Source organism: Anabas testudineus, chromosome 7 (assembly GCF_900324465.2).
Source record: "Anabas testudineus chromosome 7, fAnaTes1.2, whole genome shotgun sequence".
In the NCBI taxonomy this organism is placed as follows: Eukaryota; Metazoa; Chordata; class Actinopteri; order Anabantiformes; family Anabantidae; genus Anabas; species Anabas testudineus.
The window spans coordinates 15617510-15638971 of NC_046616.1; the positions used below are offsets into that span (position 1 = coordinate 15617510).

The window sequence follows — 21462 nt, forward strand, 5'->3', positions numbered from 1 at the left end:
AGAAATCCCCTATGTGTTAGTTATGATCTTACTTTGAAACATCCTTCACCTTCCATGAAGAACCTACCAAGAACTAACCAAGAAGAAAACAAGTCCAGTTTCCAGGGAACGGCATTTGTTTGTGACGTGTCTCACGCTATCCACCACATGCCCTCAATCTCTCTCCTGTTCCACTTACCTGACCTCCGCCCCCCCCGCCCACACATTTCATGTTCCCATTATTTAGCCAGTATTTAAAACCTGCCTGTTCCACCTGCTCGCTGCCAGGTGTTGTGGTTTTCATACATTGTTTTTGTTCTTGTACCTGTTTATTTGACTGTAAACTTTGGTCACTATTGTTTCTATTACAGTGATTTCGCTGCACCAGTCTGACTGACTGGTTGAATGGCCATTAAGTCCCAGTTTGTGTATATTTCATTTTTACCTCTAATTCTATTTTTTTCCTTGCTCAAATAAATGTAATCTACAGCAATGATGTTTGTGCAATGCTGATGTTTACTTCATTATGGAAACTCTAGGGCACCAGACAGCCTGTTGGAGGCTGACCATACATTATTCTGCTATTTAAAATGAATTCGCTGACATGTTTATTCTGCTGCAACTATTCAATGGATGCTATAACATTTCAAACAACTATTCATGGTTCTCATACAATGAATACTAATGACTTTGGTCAGGATTTCCTTAAGTGCTACCATGAGGTTAAGATTTATACAACAACAACAGACGGAGTTGGAAGAACTCAGGTGATTCTTCAGATTTTCTTGATTTCTTTTTCTTATTTCTTTCCTTGGTGATCCTCTGACTCTTCACATATCACCAAACATGTGCAACACTAACATCATGCCCATCAGCTCCATCTGTACATTGCGCTACCACTAATCAGCATGTGTGAGCATGCTAGCACACGACACTAAAATGCTGAGCGTAGTAAATAGTATACCTGTTAACGTCAGCATTCTGAGCATGTTAGCACACCGGTGTTAGCATTTAGCTCAGAGGATCTTGGTAAAATTCAGGGCGAAAGGACACTCCCATAGTGCATTCGTTCTTGCACATAAGTGGCATTCATGACACTCGATTCTTGTCAGAAATGATCCAAGAAGAACACAGGTTATTGATGGAGTTTGTGTGTCGCGCACTGGTCTGAAACACCGCCTCACCCTCCTGAATCACTGGGTGCACTTATTGATGTTCCATTTGGACGAATGTCCACTAAAATGTCAATGTGGTTAGCCACCATGAGCCTCTTAATCCTATCAACTAATTACCACCAGAACATTAACCATCAGTCTCAACCGTGCATTATTGACCGCTTTTATTGCCATCATCGACTTTATGCTAATGGGGGTCAATCTACCCCTCTCACATGTACTCCATGTTCTCTCTCTCCAGTGTGCATCAGTTTGTCGAGTTGGCACGCAAACAAAGACGTGCAAACGTGCTCGCTCTTGCACACACGACAGACCGTAAGATGCATTCGAAACGTGGCTGCTGACAGAACAAACATTTAAGCACTGTGAGTCCCGGGGCAATTACAGTCTCTGGAAAATCCTCACACTCACCCAGACTGTGTGAGGTAGATAAATGAGGCCACATTTAGGGGACAGTTAATGACTTGGCATAGACTCCTAGTCAGTCTTTGTTTATTTTAGATGTTGTTAGCACATTAACTTGGTTTACTGTCATTCTGGATATATTAGACATGTGACCACTCATTAAGACTTTATTATTAAATCACTAAATACACAGTTGAACTAGATATTAACACTGAACTTAAGGTTCTGCAGCTCCTGCTGCAGTCTGACACGTCAACTAGTATCTATCATATGAGTTGTCTGAGCCATTTCGTAAAACAGAACGTGTTTCTTTTTCTTGTGAACTGTTGATATGAATAAGATGTGTTTACCTGACATCCATCTCAGCGCAGTGATGCAATTAGAAGCACACACGGTGTATAGTTTGTTAATGAACTCTAGACATGTCTGTGGCCTGAAGGCTGAATATGTATTTCTGAGTCTTTTGATGAAATAGGTTTAATGTGTAGTGTGGAAAAACTTGATAAATCATTTGATGTTTTTCATTACACTCCATGCATGACGACACTAAGTGCCCTGCTGGCTGCTGGATGTGGCTAAAATGTCAACCTTGATGTCAGTCAAGCACAGCAGTTCGAGGTCCATACCTGCAAGACACTGTAAAGCTGTGTCTGTGTTTAAATGGCTCCACCAACTCTCTCCACTGTCAATCGAGCAACACGGGGGTTTAGTGTTGGTCATCCCAACTCCCTGCAGATCTTTCCTTGCAGCCTTACAACACTAATAAATCTCTACTAGCACCTTATTCAACCTGCTGTAGAAAAATAGACAATACTATTTATTTCTGTGAGTGAACGCTCAAACTCAACACTGCTCTGGCATTTGTCAGTTTCTTGAAAATGAAAATGATTCTGTCCTCCTCAGTACTGAAGTTTGCAGTGAGATATTCAACCCCAAACAAACAAATAATGTAAATAATGAGCTCTAGGTGTTTGCTGATGAGCAGATGTCGGTACTGCTGAAAAGAGCCCGGCCAGTTGTTTCCCCCTGTGCTTTCGTGCTTCATGTTTGTGCTATAAATGTGAAATGAATGAAGTACAAACTATTCCTTAAACACACTTGTGACTGGAGTTCAATTAATTACTGCATTTATTCAAAATATTTTTTTTTAATACTTAAACTGCTACCACTCTCACAACATTAATGAAGTGAGTCAGTAAGTGAAAACACAGCACTGGGAACAAAATAATGAGAATAAAACAACTGAGTGAAGAAAAAAGCAGAAGAACTGGAAAACAATGCCTGTTCTGCTGTAGTGTTGTTTAAATAAGCTTCCATTGTTCATGCATGATGAATTCTAACTTTTAGGGACGTAGAGTGATGTTTCATACAGGACATGTGCTCACCTCAACTGATGATCAACTTCTTATCATCTTTCTTATTCAGAGCATGTTAATTAGTGAAATATCCTGCTGTGGAACATAGGCCTCATGTTAGCTATTAAAATCTATCACACTTACACATTTGCTTGCCAGTACATGTACTAAATCCGACAGTGTTAGCATGTCTCCTAAGATATTAATTTATCACCTGTGCAAACCAAGATGGTAATTACATTTTCTCATTGATTCAACACATTTTCATTTGCTATTTGGCTGAGATTCCCTCGCTGTATGCTTCTTAATCTAAAATCTACAAGCAATGACATCTTAAGTGATGACACTTGCTCTCCCCAGATATAGAAAAACTGGCTCAGGTGAGGAATACCAAATACATCATAATTTAAGAATTTAGGAACATGGCGCCATATTTTTCTTATAAGATGCTTTAACGAATAAGACACTTTGTTTCAAATGTGCATCACTATGTCCAACTTCTTGGTTATGGTTTGATACAGGTACCACGTAGTACAAACCTAGTAAAGCAGTGATCTCATACAGTATACAGTGAATGAAGATGAAGTAGAAATCCTTTATAAGTATTGCAATTTACTCCTTTTACACTGGTTTGCTCTTACGTTTATTCCAACTGCTATATGTGAAGCTGTAATCAGAGTATCTATAATATACAGTCTAATTAAGGGGTATAATTGTTTAGTAAATAGTAAATAGTACAGTACTGTATAGTAGTACACTAATAGTACACTACAGCCACTGTTACTCTATTAACTTGTCATGGGCTGATGCTGTAGCTTTAGACCCCCCTACTGGTTGCAAAGATTTACAGAAATTATTGAATCCAGTCATTGAAAAATGTTGTACTTGGCACAAAAATGTTTTCCTTCCTTCAAGTAGAATTAAAGACAAAATACAGGAATATCAACGATTTAGATTTTTAATCATGTGCAGTGCTCATAGAGCTTGTATAAAAGTGTTTATCCCACAAACAGCACATTAACATATGATGAATAAATAGAAAAAATATATATTAACATTCATATTTCCAGGTACCCACACATTCATTACCAGTATCTTCATTAAATGATAAACAGCACACTCAGCCTAAGAGCTGAATCCTCAAAATCAAAAGATGTATGATGAAAAGAAGAACAGCTCCCCACCCATAGGTACAGTATCTTCGTTCGAAATCCAAAAATCACATTTCAAGTACTACGTGTACTTTAGACACAGTGTGGTGGCAGCAGAATGAAAATAAACACAAGTTAAACAAGTTCATTAAGGGAATTACACTTGAAAGTGAAAGCAATTTCCAAACTCTTGAAGTAAATTATTCTCCTGTAATCTAGATGTTTAATGACGTGAAAATGATTAATTTTACCCAGCACGTCTCAGTTTCAACTATCCTCCACTTCTCTTTGTTGCGTAGCTGGGGGGTATAGTGATAGCTCCTGCATGTTAGGTGTTTTTTTTTCATTTCAATTTTTATAAATTAACTTTGAATCATTAATGCATACAAATGTGAAGACGCAGAGCAAATCAAATGTAGTTCAGCAGGAATACGGCTTACCACAAATCCCACTCTGTAGAGAAATCAAGTTGTGTTTTTGCAATGACATAAAGTAAAACATCCAGCAGACCTAAAAGAAGTTAGTGCCACGCAGCAATACAAAAGGGAAAAGTATAAAGGTGCACTTGTATTGCTTTACATGAAAATGTTTCCTCACAGCTTCCCTTCAGACCTACACTTTCATCAAAGAAATGCCTGCATTGAAAGCAACAAACCTTTATGTAAACCAGCAGATTCTTGAACTTGTAACAATGCAACATCTATATAAGTAACACCATTTTTCAAAGAGGCTTTTCTTTTTTGTTTTGTTTTTTTTCTTTGCTTCATCCAGTGTTAAAATGTTTAAAGCCCGTTTTACTTGGGACCATGGGTTGACACATTCCAGCCAACTATGTGAGTGAAACTCTTGTGTCACATAAACCCGGTGACGAGTGAACAGACAAGAGGTGTGTGCAGAGAGGGACTTAATTCAGAATTATCCTCTTGCAGACACACGTGGAACTAAAGTCATACTATACTGAAAACTGCTCATACATACAAATGAAATGCTTTCACATAGACAAATAAAAAATTATACACAACTGAAAAGTTCTCACACTAACTACTAACATGATTTTAACATGTATGTGTGAAAAAAGACTTTTCCGCTGTGTATATGAGATGTTATACTGGTGTGTACGAAAGCTTTTTAGTAGTTTGTGTGAGAACTTTTCAGCTGTGTCTGGTTTTCAGTGACTTCAGTTTCACGTGTGTCTCTGAGAGGATATTTCTGAATAGTCCCTCACGGGCACCTCGTATATTTGACTGACACTGAGAACAGTGCTTTCTTGTTTTCATACAAACTGCAAGTGTTTGTTCAGTTCACAGAAGTTCTGCTTCATCCTCATCATCTTCAGAGCCTGAGGGTCCCTGGCGAACCTCTTCGTACCACTTGTTGGTCAGGGTCTTCATCTGGATGCGGCCATGTAACAGGTCCTGAAGGGTAAACATATGCAAACACATGCACATGAGCACACGTGAACAGGTAGAGGCACACACCACATCTTAAAATAGAGTGGCCCTATAGGAAAATCTAATTTAATGATGACTTCAGTTTTGTTTTAAAATAAATTGTATTTAATGTGCTGCAGTTCTTTGATGTCGTCTCCAAACTGAGTATTTTTATTTTGTGTTTGATTTTTGTTTTTTCGAGTGCACAGGACGTGAGCTGTGCAGCAGCCTACTGCAGGTGCTCTCCTCCTTGTGATGACTTTGTTTAATTTATTTACTTTTCGTGTAGATAAGTAACTAGTATAGGAAATTGAGTTCCACCCTCTCACATCATGCTGTTCGAGAGAGTTTTTATCTCCGTTTTCACTTTTGGATTCATACATTCATTACATTTACATTTACTTTTAGTCATTTAGCAGACGCTTGTATCCAAAGCGACTTACAAGTGATTCATTCATCTCAAAGACCGGTGTGCAGCAGAAGCTCCGTCCATGTTATTTGCCAGGGGAGTTTTCACACACCATAATAAACGCTGTTTACGTTCCTCCATCCGTTAACACCACTGCTGCATGTGACATCATTCAGACGGTCACTGCCAATCCGCAGACCAGACAACCTGACGCCTTCTTTATGATCTCTGGAGACTTTAATCACTCCACCCTCATTAATTCCAACATGTATGCTTAGAGAGGTCTACAGCTCCACTGCCCTCCCCCTCTAGGTAGACCAGATCACAAGATGGTGCATCTCCTCCCACAGCACACACCTTTGGTTCAGAGACAGCCTGCCATCATTAAAACCATAAAGAAGTGGACAGAAGGGGTCAATGTTGCCCTGCAGGGATACTTTGAAGCTACAGACTGGGGGACTCTCTGTAAACCTCACAGTGAGGACATTGATGGACTGACAGACTGCATCACTGACTACATCAATTTCAGTGTGGTCACCCAGGTACCCACGAAAACTATTTGCTGCTTTCATGACAACAAGCCCTGGGTCACCAAGGACATTAAAGCCATCCTTAATGACAAAAAGAAGGCATTCAGGTCAGATGACAGGGAGGCAGCGAGGAGGGTCCATAGACTGCTGTCTGTCAGGATCGGGGAGAGGAAGGAGACTTGCAGCAGAAAACTGAAACAAAGCCTTCAACATAACAACACAGGGAGGTGTGGAGGGGCATGAGGAAAATCACTGGCTACAAGGCCAGCAGCCAAGTGACTGAGGGGCGTGAGCACCGAGCCAACGAATTTAATATGTTTTTCAATAGATTCCAGGTTGTGTTGGTGTGAATCTTTTTTTTTCTGGTTGTTCTGGTTGTGCTTTCTTCTTGTCTGAGTTGAGAGCAACTGTAACAAGGCAAAACTATTTCTCTCCGGGATTATTAAAGAGTTTTGAATGTAACTGAGAGGATTTCTGTTCCTCCCATCTTCTTACCTCTTGGGTAAGCCTGCGAGTGAAAAAGGGGTTAAGGTACTTCGCATCAAGCCACATAAAGCCTTTGAGATCTTGTCTCTGGTAGATATGAGCCTCATACTCCTCCTCAGTTAGTTCTGATAGGTGTTCGGATTCAATGGTATTACCCTAGAGAGAGAGAAAAGAGAAAGAGGCGCTTAGATAAATAATAATAAATGAAAGGAAAGAGGCCAAAATATAAGACAGAGGTGAAAGACATGAAGGAGAGGAAGCTGGGTGCAAGGCAAATGTGGTTGAATCGAGCTCATACATTGCTGATAAGGGAGAAAGAGCAGAGGGAGTGAATTACATCAAAGACAACGGCAGAGCCGCTGGAAAAAAACAGAGGATTGATAGATGCAGTTGCCGGCACCCTGAGTGTAACACTTTGCTTTGTGAGACATCAAACACGTGAGTACTGTACACACACGGCATTCGAACAGACCACCACATGCTATCAATGACCTCAATGGCTGGATTTCTTCACAAGAGTGAACTATTATCTAGAGTTAGAGGCAGCTGAAAATATTAAGAGCAATATCAATAATTAATAATAATATCATGTATTCCGGGTTGTCTGGAAGTTGTACTAAAGCCGTTTCCTATGGTTTCTTGTGCTTGTCTGACTTCTGGTGTTTCTAGACACCGATCTCTGTAATGAGAGTGGTTTGATCCCTGCTGATCCAGTGTCCTTCACACAAACCACAATCAACTCTTAGATGCCTTTCATCCTAAAGAGAACAGTAGGAGTCTGATGGTAGATGAGAGGGTGACACATCAAGCACTGTAACAACAAGTACTGTCAGCCTTTGTGTGTGTGTGTGTGTGTGTGTGCTTCATCTATTACCATTTTCTCTGTCTTGCTCAGATTGATGTCTTTCTTGTTCTTACGCCGTGACTGGCTTTCCTCAATGTCCATGATGCGGATCAGCGGCATCGTCCCGCCCCCCAGGAAGAGGATCGTAAAGAGTACGATGATGATGGTGGTGGTGCCAATTAGCTGGCGCTTCTCAATGGGCTCCAGGCCCAAATGAAGGCTCAAAGCGTAAGGGATAGCACCTCGCAAACCTACCAGGCAAAGAAAGAGATGGAGAATAGTTTGAATATGTGTGTTTAATTGAATAATTATTTAACTAGTTGTCTCAGCCAAAGCTAATTTCATTGTTCGCCCAAATTTAAGTTAGAGCAATGACCACAGCTTGGACGCTAACAAAGAGCTTAACTCGTGATTCTCGTAACACATTGGTCAGAAGGTTTGTTCTGTCGTCTCACCGCTAAACCACATAATGAACATCATCTTGGGTGTGATCTTGTGGTCTCTGAAAAAGTTCAGCAGGAACGACAGAGGGAAGATGTTCACCGCTCGGCCGAGAAGGACCAGGACCTGCAATTAGAACAACAGACAATCAGAGAAACCAGAACTTGACATCGCCAGTGAAAAAAAGCGTTTAAAAGCCAAAGCACTTACTATGCACCAGATGACGAAGGAAATTTCAAACTTGTGGGGGAAGCTGAAGATGGAGAGACCGAGGAAGGCAAACACACACGTCTCTGGAAAGAGAAGGTGAAAAATGGCATTAAAACGTTTTTATAAAATGAAAACAAAGAGGAGAGTGGTGAAACAAGAAGGACATCACTGACCACACATGAAGGCCATCGTGCGCAATGTCTGCTGCATAAGGATCTGAGTGACAGGAGATAAGTTGTGATGGGTGTAGTGGGACATCGCAATTCCAGCAAACAGGATAGACATAATTCCTGTTGTAAGAAAGTCAACATAGAACCCGAAGTCAAACATAAAAAAATACTTGTTTAGCTTAACAATGTATAAGAATAAGTGTCTGTGTACGTCAGCACCCACCAGACAGTTTGATGCCCTCTGCCAGGCCATAGGGCAGGTATGCAAAGATGATCATCATACCAAACTCCAGTGAAGGTGTCTTCCTCAGGTCAAAGTGTTTTAGAAACTGGTCGCAAAGTTAGGGATTTAATGAAATATTAAAAGAATACACTCAGGAATATCAAACACACACACAGAATGAATCTGGATACAAGTGCCGAGATGAGTCCAGTGAGGGTTCCCAGAGCAGCGGATCCGAAGAACATCTTAAGGAAATAACCCAACGCTTGCAAAAACGTCTCCCAGCCTGTTACCATGGAGTTGTCTGAGCGGGAAAAGAAACCCTCAGCTGTGCTGAAAGACGAAAGAAAACGAACAGGAAAGTGACAAAGCCGCACTATCACTGTCTCCGTTTGTGTTGCTACTTTCTAACAACAGAGGGCAGAAACACCCCACCACTGAATCCACTGAATCCAACAAACTCAGGAGTACAGTACTTGTGTGGATTACATGCACTGTGAATAATCCCACCACTAAAGTCCTGCTAGATAACAGTTGGTTATATAGTATCAGTCGTTCAACGACTTAAGTATAATAAGATGAAGGGATTTATTGTGAAATTGGATCAAATTTGAATCTCATCTAAACCACACTAATGTGTTTTTGAATTTTGAACCTACGTTTCATGACATTTTCAGCATGACTTTTACATTTAGAACCAAATCATAATATACATTATAATGGCACATTATAATGATTCTCACTGCTGACTGGTTTCCTTCTTGTGGTAGGGCCTTTATATTTCTGCTCATCGAGCCTTCTTCAGATTGTGAACTATAGTAACTCCACCTCTGTTCAGTGGAGGTTATTTAGAGTTACTGTGTTTATTGTTTGAACAATCAGTCTCAAAAGACACACCTGGACACACCTGGCAGTCACAGTCCAATGCTTTTGCTAACTTAACATCTGGGTCATCTGATACAAAGGGCGCTATCTTCAACGTTGTTCCGTATTTTTAAATAACAAAATATGTATTCTGAATTTATATGAATTTATACATTCATCTTTGAATCATGAGTGAAAACGATTTAACATCATGTCTGCAAAAAAAACAACATTTTGGTTGTTTAATAATTCTAGTTGATACTATTTAAAACCCATTTACAAATACCCTTATCAAGATAAACAGCCAGAAAACACAGTGCAATTAATAATTAATAATCCCATTTTAATGCTGATTAACATGCTCCCAGGCAAAGGCGTATGAAAGCCTACAAAAAGCTAACAGCAAGCAAACTGCCAGGGTTGTTCATCCCATCTATTATTGATGCGTTCATTTACTCTATAGGGGCGTGCAGACACTCGAGATCACTTTGCACATATAACAGGTTGTAAGTAGGAGAGATAACGCAACAATAAAGTGAGCACAGAGACAGCAGATACTGAAGGATGGCAGAGACGTGTGCAAACAAAGGTGTTCTGCCAACTGTTTCTGTCAAACTCGTCTGTCAAGATTTTGTTTGTGTGGGGCCACCTGTCTGTTGACACTGTACAGTCTTGATAAACACTTCTGAGACAGAGATACTCTAAATAGACTGTCCCCTATGTGTCACAGCAAGTTTGGTGTCGCATTTAGAAATATATAAATGGCAAAGGGACTTCTTTACCCTCATCACGGAAAAGCTGGCTTTCTGGAATGACACAGTACAGATACAAAGAAAACCTGCCATTAACAATCCTCCACCCATTTATTACATCACCATAATGAGTCCAAGCCGTTAGACTTCTCATTTAAAATTTTAGAGCTTGATACAAAGGTATATAAACATCATAAAAATAAAAAAAGAGTGAATAGACAGAGACTCTTACTTGGTGAGGACAATGGAAACGGCGTCATTGAGAATGCTTTCACCAAACACCAGCATGTTCAGGACTGGGTCCACGTTAAGGGCGTTAAAGATGGCGATGGTAGCTACAGGGTCCACAGCTGAGATCAGCGAGCCAAAGGCAAAGCTAGAGCAAAGCATAGGTGAGAGATAAATTAGTGGAAATGAACAGCTTCACTCAGCTATCTGATGACACAACAATATTGTGGCATGTGCGCCCAGTGAATTAGTTCATCACCCACATATGTCTTGTGCCAAACTTAGTAAAGCCTGAATTAAATTATTGCATAAAAATAGAGTGGAGTGCTTATGTGGGCAGAACTGGGTACACAGATACAGTCCAGTAGATGCTGGCACGACAACAATGCAGTAAATGGCTCCATTTTGGGACTTCCCATAAAATGTCAGTAAAAGCTGCTAAATAGATTCTGCTACAGTCAGACGGGGCTGAAAACATATTTTTATTTTATTGGTGAAGCAAATGAGTAGGCAAAAGCCAGTTTGATCTCACCACGCACACTCGTGCTGACTGTGCACCAAGACGGAAAAACATTTGTGCACAATAACAACCACCAGAAAAAAAAAAACACATGGGTGTGGAGTAGTATGCTGCTTCTGTGTTATTTATCTTTGGCTGCTGGCTGGATTATCTTTCTGTCTGGAACTGGTCCTCTAAAGATTTAAAGTGGACTGAGGGTGTCAGGTGTTGCTACTATGGAATCTAATATTTCAGTTCCCCTAAAAAAAAGTTTTTTCATAGTTAAAATACAGAAGTCTGGATCAATTCATTGTCATTCTTATACAGGGATATTAGACACATATTAATGCTAGTGAGAGACTTGCACTCACCTATCAGTCATGGTCATCTTATAGATCACATCGGCCTGAGAAAAATCAAACGTACAAAAACATCTCTTTTATATCTGATGGTCTGTAAATGAGTAAAAAAGTAATTTCTGACAGAACTCTGAAAATAATTCATTATGATGTTCAGTTTTTGGCCAACTCACCTGCCCAAGAAAATAGATACCCCCTCCGACTATGAAGGCAGAGATGGCTGTGCCAATCACAGCAAAGAGGGTAATGGAGCCAATGTTCTGGAAGAAATTACCCTGAACACAAAGAAACACATGGCACAGGTAGTCATGAGCTTAGTAGTATGACGTTACTGACTTACACTGATACACCACAAGCAGCTGACGTTAAAATGAAAAGCAGGGCGCGGTAAGCAAGCCCATTGAAAAGATTTACGATTACACTATATTCACAGGAAGTAAACGTATCGGAACAATTGACTTTTTCAATGCTGTTAACAGGTCGTAACCATAAAAAGATAAAAATAAAATGTTAGGAGCCACCCTTTCATATCTGCTGATTCTTCTAAACTTAGTCATAACATGAAAACAGTGCACAGTAATGACAACAGGCTAAACACATATTAGCAATAAAAATAGCAGAAAAATGTGCTAATGCATCATGTTTTCATAAGGTGGAAGCAAACTTTGATTCCTGTTCATCTGCTGTCTTCATTTACTGTAAATTGCATTGTGCTTTATTTTAAAAGCACAATAAAAAGCTACTACAAACTCTGGGTGGCTTTAATTGTGGTTGTGATTCTTGTTCGGCACATGTGGATCACACAGTGTTTTAAAGACGGAATGAAGGGCGTGACCTGTGTCAATTCAGCTCCATTCATGCATTCTGCCGTACCTTATGTAAAGAGTACCCAGATTCGAAGATGATTGGTGGAAGCAGCAAAAGGAAGAACATGTTGGGCCGGAACATTTCCTCCTCCTTTGAAAGAAGGATAAAGTTACATACAGCACAGTCCACATTGTAATAATGTGTTATTATAATACAATAAAAGGTAGCAGGGGTCAGGTGACCCTAACCTTGTCTACTGTTAGGGTCAATACTGTGAACTACTGTGAAGTTGAGAGTTGTATAAACATTCAGAAATCCTTTCAGATTAAATAAATTACAACAGTCTCCTAATCCGAACACAAATCCTAATGCTAATCAGCACTATGACATGTGAGCGCTTTATGTGTGTGTCGCTGAACCATTAAATATGTGCTTGTGGTTATTACGTAATCCTCAACACATATTCCCAACCATTCATCTGAAAGTTGGTTCAGTGACTAAACAGATACTAGATGTTGACATCAGGATGACACACACACACACACACACAACTCTCATGTGCTCATCAGAAGGAGCTGTCTGCCTGCTAGCGGAAATCATGAATACATTTAAACAACTGCTGACAGGCTCTCTCATGTTTGCCTTTTTTTAAAATCTCTCATTCTCTCTCCCCCAGTGACCTTAGCTCTTCGGTTATTTCAGCAATATAATGAAATCATTGTTGCTTCTCGGCAGAATGGGCCAGCCTCCCAGACCAGGCATAGGAATCATGTGCCCATGCATTGCACTCTGGCTGCCAGTGTGTGCATGATGCACCATGTGCTTCTTTATAAGCCAATTGGTGGGGGAGAGGAAGAGGAAGGGAAAGGCAGAGAGAGAGAGAGTGTTCTGTGCACAATCTAAGTTAATAATGTAATAGCCAATATGTGCCATGCATCAGTGAAAGTTCATAGAGACCATCTATTTCTGGGCTGTGCCTGACATTGCAGCTGTGTCTGTGAGAAACATAGAAGAGAGCATATTTACTCCATCCAGGCAACAATGTCCCTCATTGTATTATGGCATCCAGCTTTAACAGCTGGTAAAACCAGAGTCTTGAGTACAGCCCCATAAACAGATGGACATGGGCACAATTTCTTTTACATTTCCCCAAAAAAAGGCCTTTGTGGTACAATAACTTTCTTCCAAATCAGTTAATGTACAGTAATCTAAAATATGAATGCACCAGAAGATTAAGGTTGGTGAAACTAACAGCTCAAACGTTCAAAATGGATAATGCTTGTATCTAGAATGACAATCATTAGTTTCATAATCTTCTGAATTTACCAGAAGATGGAAAATGAGATGACAATGAGACATGTGATGACCACTGGTTAACCAAAGATTATGTGGTATGTTATTATGTGATAATAATAATGATAAATTCAGTGACACAAACCTCCACAGCTCTAGGTACTAGCTCTTAAAATAGGTCAGGCATAGAGTAAAGCCTATAGAGAATGCTGGAGTAAAAGGCTATGCTTCTGCTTACACTGTCTTGTTATGCATTCAAATTTCAGGAAAAGTAGGCCAACACGATTTGCTTCCAGGTTACCCCCATAGACCTTTACTCCCCAGGCCAGGTAAAAGGTCACAAATGAATATTAACACCTGAAGAAGCACAAATGTCCATTCGTGCACACACATATTTACACAAATTTAAATACCTCTTCTACTACTACTTCTCAATGCTGTTTTCAGGCTTCGAGTGAGGGTTAAACTCATTATTAATTAACCTGTGAGTCACTTATTCTGTTAGGTGATTAACCTTTTAGTTAATACAATTCCCACAGCCCAAGGGGAGATATTGGCTCCTATGTCAGGCAAAAACAGAAGATTTCCAATGTACAATGACATCAAACAAAGCCAAGCAGCCAATTATCAAGTTTAAAGAAACAAAGCCCAGCGAAAATCTTACCAAGCAAAAAAAGAGACAAAAAATATAACTAACTGACAATTCATCATTTATTGTAGTCTTGTTGATTATTACTCTGCTTATAGATTAATTGGTTTAGCACTTAATGTTAGGAAAGAATGCACTGGACCAGGGATGTCTAACCCTGGTCCTTGATGGGCACTGTCCTGCTTGTTTTCTCAATTATCCCTGTACCTACAGCTTCTGAGTGGCTGAACACAAATGAGCCAGGTAATCAGCGGTGGGCAGGACAGTAATAGTTGAAAAACAAGCAAACAGTGGCGCCTTAAGGACCAGGAAAGGACACCCCTGTACTCGGATGACCTCCTGACAACACGAGAAAAGCTGTAGACTTACAGGGGGTAATGAGAATTCAGAAACACTGAGACTGACACGCAGCAGAGAAATATTTATGTTGTAGGAAGAAAAGGCAGATGAAACAGATAAATCCAGAGAGCAGACGATAGGCATGCTCCAGGGTAGTGCAGAGACAGAGCTTGAACTTAATGAGAAAAGATGAATAGCAAAGATGAAGGGAGCACAGTTAAAAGATGGAGAAAGTTAACTGGAACGATGGAGAGGCCTTCGATCAGAGTGAAGCCCAGCTTTGACAAATAGTGAGAAAGCTACATTGCTGTCTTTTCATGGCGTGGAGAGAGACCCGTTAAAGGTACCTGCTGCCCTTTGGGTCTTAAAACACACTACTGGAGCCACTAAGTTTATAAAATTATAATTATAATCAAATTATAAGTTCAGACAATACAGCACATGCAAGAATTCTAAAATCAGAAAAAAAAAACACAACAGATACAAAAATCACCTACGAATCTCTTTCTCTGTGCTTCTGCCTAGCAGGCAAATTGCTGCTGGTGTGTTACTTTGTACCAGCATGCTATTTCTTCTTCAATCTGTGTCACAGCACAGGGGAGAGATGGGCACATGAGAGAAAAGAGAAAGCAGTGAACAGTACATGAAAAGCACCTATAGGAGAGGACAGGGTTTGAAAAAAGAAAACAGACTGGTCATAAAAGGCAAGGGCTAAGGCAGTGATGACAGGATGCTGCTGCCCGAGGGGTTTGTACATTTGTGGGGGGACTCCCGGAGGCTTGCTAAATTAGCCAACTGGGCCAACTTTAGAAACGTGGAGTAGGAAGAGATGCTGCAAGCCTTAAAGATAACCATCCGCACCCGGTTTGAACCTGCAAAAATGAGATCAACTGTGATTGCCACTTGATAGGGGCGGAGAGACGCCTTCCATTAACTGTGATGCTAAAACATGAAGCTCTAAGTGCACTGTATGCACAATTTCAAAAGAGACGCAGTTAAAAAAAAAAAAGAAAAAGAAAAGTGATCACCGTTTTTTTCTTCACTGGCTGTATTACTCACATAGCAGGTTACATGGGGCATCCTGCTCCTAGGGGCTCTTTCAAAAACAAATGGGTCAGACATAATGGATCTGCATCACAGCCTCTGTATTTTGAAGTCTCCAACGGGCTATAAACCACTTAGCATATCTGTCCTCCTGTAAAGAAGCTGCTGCATATCACAGCATAATTTGCTTAAACTCAGATGGATTTCATGAAGCAGCTTAGTGATAACGGGTCATGAAGCCACAGCATACTACGCTGTATACGGACAGGTGAGCAGATCTACTTGCTGCAAGTTTAACACAGAGACTCTCATGGGATAGGGGCTCTAAATACTAGTGTAGCAGCACCCTGGGGCCCCCCAACTGAAAAACAATGGCCTGCTGTATGCAAGACACATTGACACAACCTGTCCTCTTTCCCTCCCTCCCATTCACTCTACATATCTCCCTGCCTCTCTTGTTCTATCATTCTCTCACTCGCTGGTAGAGAACAAGGAATGTTAATTAAAGGCTGTGAGAACCAGAAGAAACAAGGCGGACTCATAGGGACACAGAGGGAAAAGAATAGTGCGTGTGTCACTACTGATAGGATGGAGACAGAGAAATGGGATTTGTGACAAAAGCAGCAGCCCTAAAATTAAAGACTGACAAAAATCTTTATGCATTTATGGAACTAGACTAAATGAGATGCAGTATCTACACCGGACCATGTGCAAAATCTTGATGCATTGTGTATGTGTGTGTGTGTCCTGTGTGATCGTGTTCATCTGCGGGAACATATGGTTGTTTTGCTTCATGCTAACCAAATCACCATTTTTATCGTAAACAGATAGTATAGTGTGGACACAAAAAGAGAGCTATAGAGCAGAGTGTGAACACTATACCTTCCAGTTGGCCAGTTCCTGGAACTCAATGATCTTAATGAATCCTCCCATTAGAATTCCTGGAAAGAGAAAAACCACTGCTTAAATATTTTAGTGCTTCATATGAAATTTTCAACACAACCACAACATGGATGGGCAGATCTCATGCAAAGTGTTTTTTTAGTGGTTAAAACAATCGGCTGCCTTGTAAATGTCCACCATACTTCATGGATGAATTGGATATGAAAAGCTAATGTCTTGGTTTTTGTCTTTGACAAATCCCTCCTGGGCCTTCAGCTCTTATGCTACAGAGCCACGAAGAAGAAGAATTAAAAGGGTGAGGAAAGAGCAAAAAATACAAGTAAAGCACCTATTAAAAAGAGGGAGAAAAGATGTAAAAGGAAATTATGAAAAATCATCAAAGCATTGTGTAACACCTAGAAAACGGTAGATAGAAGCTGTAGTGCAAAGGAAGACACACAGCAGATGAAAGATAAGGAGCAATGAGGAAGGAAAAGCAGCGCTTTCTGAATTGTAAGCAGAGTGTTATCTCTCTTTTGCAGAGTGCCTGCTCCCAGTGAGCTCTGTCTCAGATGCTGCATGCAGGACACACAAAAAGGAAAAGGCCAAGACAGATGTGCGTCCGAGTTGGAGCGTAACAGCACAAACAAGTATCTGGTGACACAATGGAGTGATTTAGAGTAAGCAGAGTCAGCCTGGAGTGATCTCACACACACACACACAAACACACACACACACACAACACACACACACACACACACACACACACAACACACACACACACACAACACACACACACACACACACACACACACACACACACACACACACACACACACACACACATAACAGAACTTAACTGTATCTCTGAGAAAAGTTCCTAAATCTTGTGTAAAGCTATTGATAATACAAATTGTTGTTGCCTTTGCTCATCTTAAGCTTAAATTAGTTGAAAAAGCTAATTCCCTACTGGCCCCACACAAAAAAGCCATTAGGGTATTAATGTTGACAGGAATGACGCACAATATGTTTCAGAGAAAATGTACAGCAAAGAGGCTATAGTAGATGATAAAAATCATGACAGCAGGTATTCTTCCTTATTTGTACATCATATTCAGCACACAGTAAAAAGCAGAAGTATACCATTTTGTAATCCGCCAAAGTTTCGACTTTGAATGTACTAAAAGCTGCCACTGCCTTTTTAAAATGAGGAGCATCTCCTAGATGAACTGAAAATACAGCAACAATCTACATTCCTAGATTCAGTCAGAGCAGAGCTACACGTTACCTAAGAGGTACTCACCCAGTGACACGACAGCCACACTCTCTGGAAGAAAATGCAGCTTGAACTTGATGAGCAGGTGCACCAATATGATGCAGATACCTGGGGTGAATGAGGAGAGCTCTGGATGAACATTTAGGACAAATACATACGTTCATCTGCAACACCATGTCACAGCAACTCAGATCAGCCCCAAAATAGCCTCCACATCATTTAGAGTTAACATCTTCTCTCTACTGTTGACTGGACAGAGATGTTTATCAGTATGGTGTACCTCTAACTTTATTTCCCTTGCACTCACTTGAACGCACATTAGTCTAAAAATAAATTGCACTTGCATTCAAATGAATTAGCTTGGCATAAAAATCACTACAAAGCAGTTGCTTGTCATACACACTGGAGGTCTGAAACTTACAATAAAAGATAATTGCCACCCAATTAAAACATATCATTAGCTTGTGCCAGTATCATAGACAACTACCATATGTATAAAAATTCGCTAAATCAGCGTTTATGAACATTAGCATAATTATGATTACGGTTCATCAGAGCTGGACTGTTTTATTATAAGGAATAAATTCTGGCATAATTAAAGCATGCACATACATGAAGGAAAATGATGCATCATGTTAATATGACAACATTAAAAAACATTGCAAAAAGCACTAAGTAAACTAATTTGGGACTAATGTTTGGTTTCAACGTTGTATTCTAAAGTCTTTTCTCTTTTATTGAGAAATACTTAATCAAATCACTTATGAGTCAATATTACCTTTACTATTACTTTATAAAGCCACTCACTTAAACAGAAGAGTGTCATTTCCTGCAAGCTGTTCTTGAAACCAATCAAACGTTTGTTTCATGGAACATATTAGGTGAAGAAGAAAATAATTTATCATTATCTGTCTACCAAGTAAATGAGCCTAATTGGAGCCTTATGCATCATTTATGCTGTTTCCTTCATTTAAACCCTTCTAGTGGTAAACATGCGACTTAACCTACAGTGAACTAAAAGTGCATAATGGGCACTTTGAATATCTAAATAAGCACTTCGTGGCTATCATTGCGTAACTACATTATTTCCTCTTCCTTCATCCTGTATCACCAACCACATGCTTGGCTTGACATTTGACACTGAAATGATGGTAAAAACCTCCCACCCCCTTTTTTATTAGCTGTATGAGGAAATTACGCATTTTGCATGGGCGACAAGAAAAATATTTGTCTTGTAGTGTAGGAAGTCAAGACAGAATTAGATTCCTATTTGAAACAACTGTGTGAGAGGGGATAATGCTGACAGTTAAGAAAAGATACAGTACACTACCCACCAATAACCAGTAGGCTAAAGAATATGGTCATCCCACTGGATTGCTCTTCTTCTTGGGCCTTGACCCCTGTCTGGACAGGCAGAATGGGCTTAGGGGTTGGCGGTGCTGGGGTCGTTGGCTTGACAGTAGGTGTTGTAGAGTGAAGGGTGTCATTGCTGTAGTTTTCAGTGTCATTTGATTTGCTGCAAGGAGACAGTCAGAAGCAAAAGCATGTTGGTGAAACATAAACTAAACCAAATTACTTGTATTTACCTCTAGTAGGATCAACCCTGATCCAACAAGAGATCCGGGTTGATCTATATTTGTTTGAGGTATGAGTTCAGTTTAATGTGTCGTTAGATGGTGGTGGGTCTAGTTTTTGAATATTCCATTTGTTGTTGACAACACTAAGATCATATAAATAGCCAGACCAAAAATAGAAACAATAATAATAATAAAAAAAGGAAACTCTTATCCATTTTAAGGATGAATGAAAATTGTATGTTTGTTAGGCTCAACTGAACGTGAAGTCAGTGAATGTCAGCTGTTCTTGCGCAGGTTAACAACTTGTTTTTAAGATGCCCATCAGATTGCAACGCTACCCAGGATACGTGATTATAAATTTAGCTATTGCTAGCTTTAGCTAACGTTGCACTGGGCTCCAAAGAGGGTTAGAGAAATAGATATGTTGTCTCAAACCTGACTAATTGTGGGTCCTTGTTTAGGTGATCTGAATCGCGTCCGTCTTCTTTGACATGTTTTGTTACTGTTTGCTTGTTTTCAACTGGACTATCCTGACTCCCATCGCCTTTCTCGTCATTTCTCTCTTGCAGATCCAGCGGGTTTTCTCTCTCAGCTCGCTCTAGCAGGCACGGATTTACTAATAACAGCAACAAGGGCAGCAACAAAACTTTGCGGGTGATGCCTCTCATTCTGAAACCAATGCGTTTAAACACGAAATCAACGTTTTGTAGTAAAAAAACACGGCCAGTTACATGTCGACAGTTCCGTGTGTGTGTGTGTATGACGTCACAACTCAATTTCCTGGTTACGTTTTTGCCGGGTGTTGTAGTTTTTACGTTATATATACGGCATGAAAGAACGGCAACGAAACAACAACTGTTGTTGTCCTATATCTAGTTTTTAATCCCTATATTTTTTGTCATACCGGATAACATTTTACTTTGGTGTGATTTAAAGAACTCGTCGATGTGCATGGTTATTCTTTTGTACTCAATTTCCCATGAATCATCGTTGTGTAGCGTCAGCTTTCCACTCAATGTTTTGTGGATATTGTAGTTTTATTAAGTCACAAAACTGCATACTACCCTCTAATAACTCTCCTGAGACTGCTGTTCATTTATTTTGGCATTGCCCATTTGTGAAAACATTTTGGACTGACTTTTGCACCTATATTAACACTCATCAAAGAACATTTTTGTTTTTCCCCATTTCTCCAAAACCCCCAAGGGGATATATAAAATATTTTAGCTGCTTGGACAGCTAAGCAGCCAAACAGCTATCTTTTCATCTCAGGTGTATATCTGTAATTTATTAATTTTGCTAGCTAAATTAATTTAATTTACATTTAATATTCATAAATGGCAAGAAACCCCAGTTGATATTCATTTACTATAATTGTAAATTATAAAATCTGTACAATTGTTTACCCTTAAAACACTAACATTCTGAGTTGAACTACAGCAATGGCAGTAAAAAAAAAAAGAAATCTAAAAAGCAGTTAAACTGTTTTCTAAAGGGTTTCTGTGATGAGAAATCATAACAAAATATGATAGAAAAAAATGCCACTCAGTCAGACATCAGCTTTCCAGGAAGTCTGGAGAATGTGGATATTGCACCAGAGCAGAGTTGCACTGTTGGTCAGGTAACTTCTGCAAGAGCATGCAATAACTTCTCTGATCATTTGTTAATACTGTAAATAGCCACAACCCACACTGAAGAAAACTGACAACTAATATACCTATGTGTAGTTTTACAGGTTCCAAAAACAGATATCTTAATACTTTTCACACGAGTTTACAATACAGCTTCATGCAGTAAGCCTGGGACTTAAACTGCCTAAGCAAAATACCCCAATCCTTGGGAGTATCGTAGCCTAATACTGCTACTACTACTGCTATTACTACCACCACTACTAATACTTCCCAGCGTACAATTCACATAACATAGGGTCTATGTATGACTGATATATATATATATATATATATATATATATAGAGAGAGAGAGAGAGAGAGAGAGAGAGAGAGAGAGAGAGAGAGAGAGAGAGAGAGTATTATATTTATATTTCAGCTGCCAACAAGTTATTTAACCCTAATATGGTATCTCAT

The 21462-nt window shown here is 39.8% G+C and overlaps 1 protein-coding gene across 1 annotated transcript; it reads right to left on the reverse strand.

Moving 5' to 3' along the window:
- Positions 1–3856: 3856 nt before the first annotated feature.
- Positions 3857–20132, reverse strand: slc9a8 (solute carrier family 9 member 8). Its single transcript, XM_026368419.2, has 16 exons — positions 19813–20132; positions 19135–19316; positions 17828–17908; positions 16525–16583; positions 12384–12467; positions 11684–11785; positions 11523–11557; positions 10657–10800; positions 9000–9141; positions 8809–8914; positions 8589–8705; positions 8416–8498; positions 8220–8331; positions 7795–8015; positions 6930–7076; positions 3857–5480 (listed from the first exon to the last, which is right to left on the reverse strand). Exons 1-16 carry the CDS (start codon positions 20043–20045, stop codon positions 5367–5369), a joined length of 1962 nt encoding a protein of 653 aa, XP_026224204.1. The 5' UTR covers positions 20046–20132; the 3' UTR covers positions 3857–5366.
- Positions 20133–21462: the final 1330 nt, after the last annotated feature.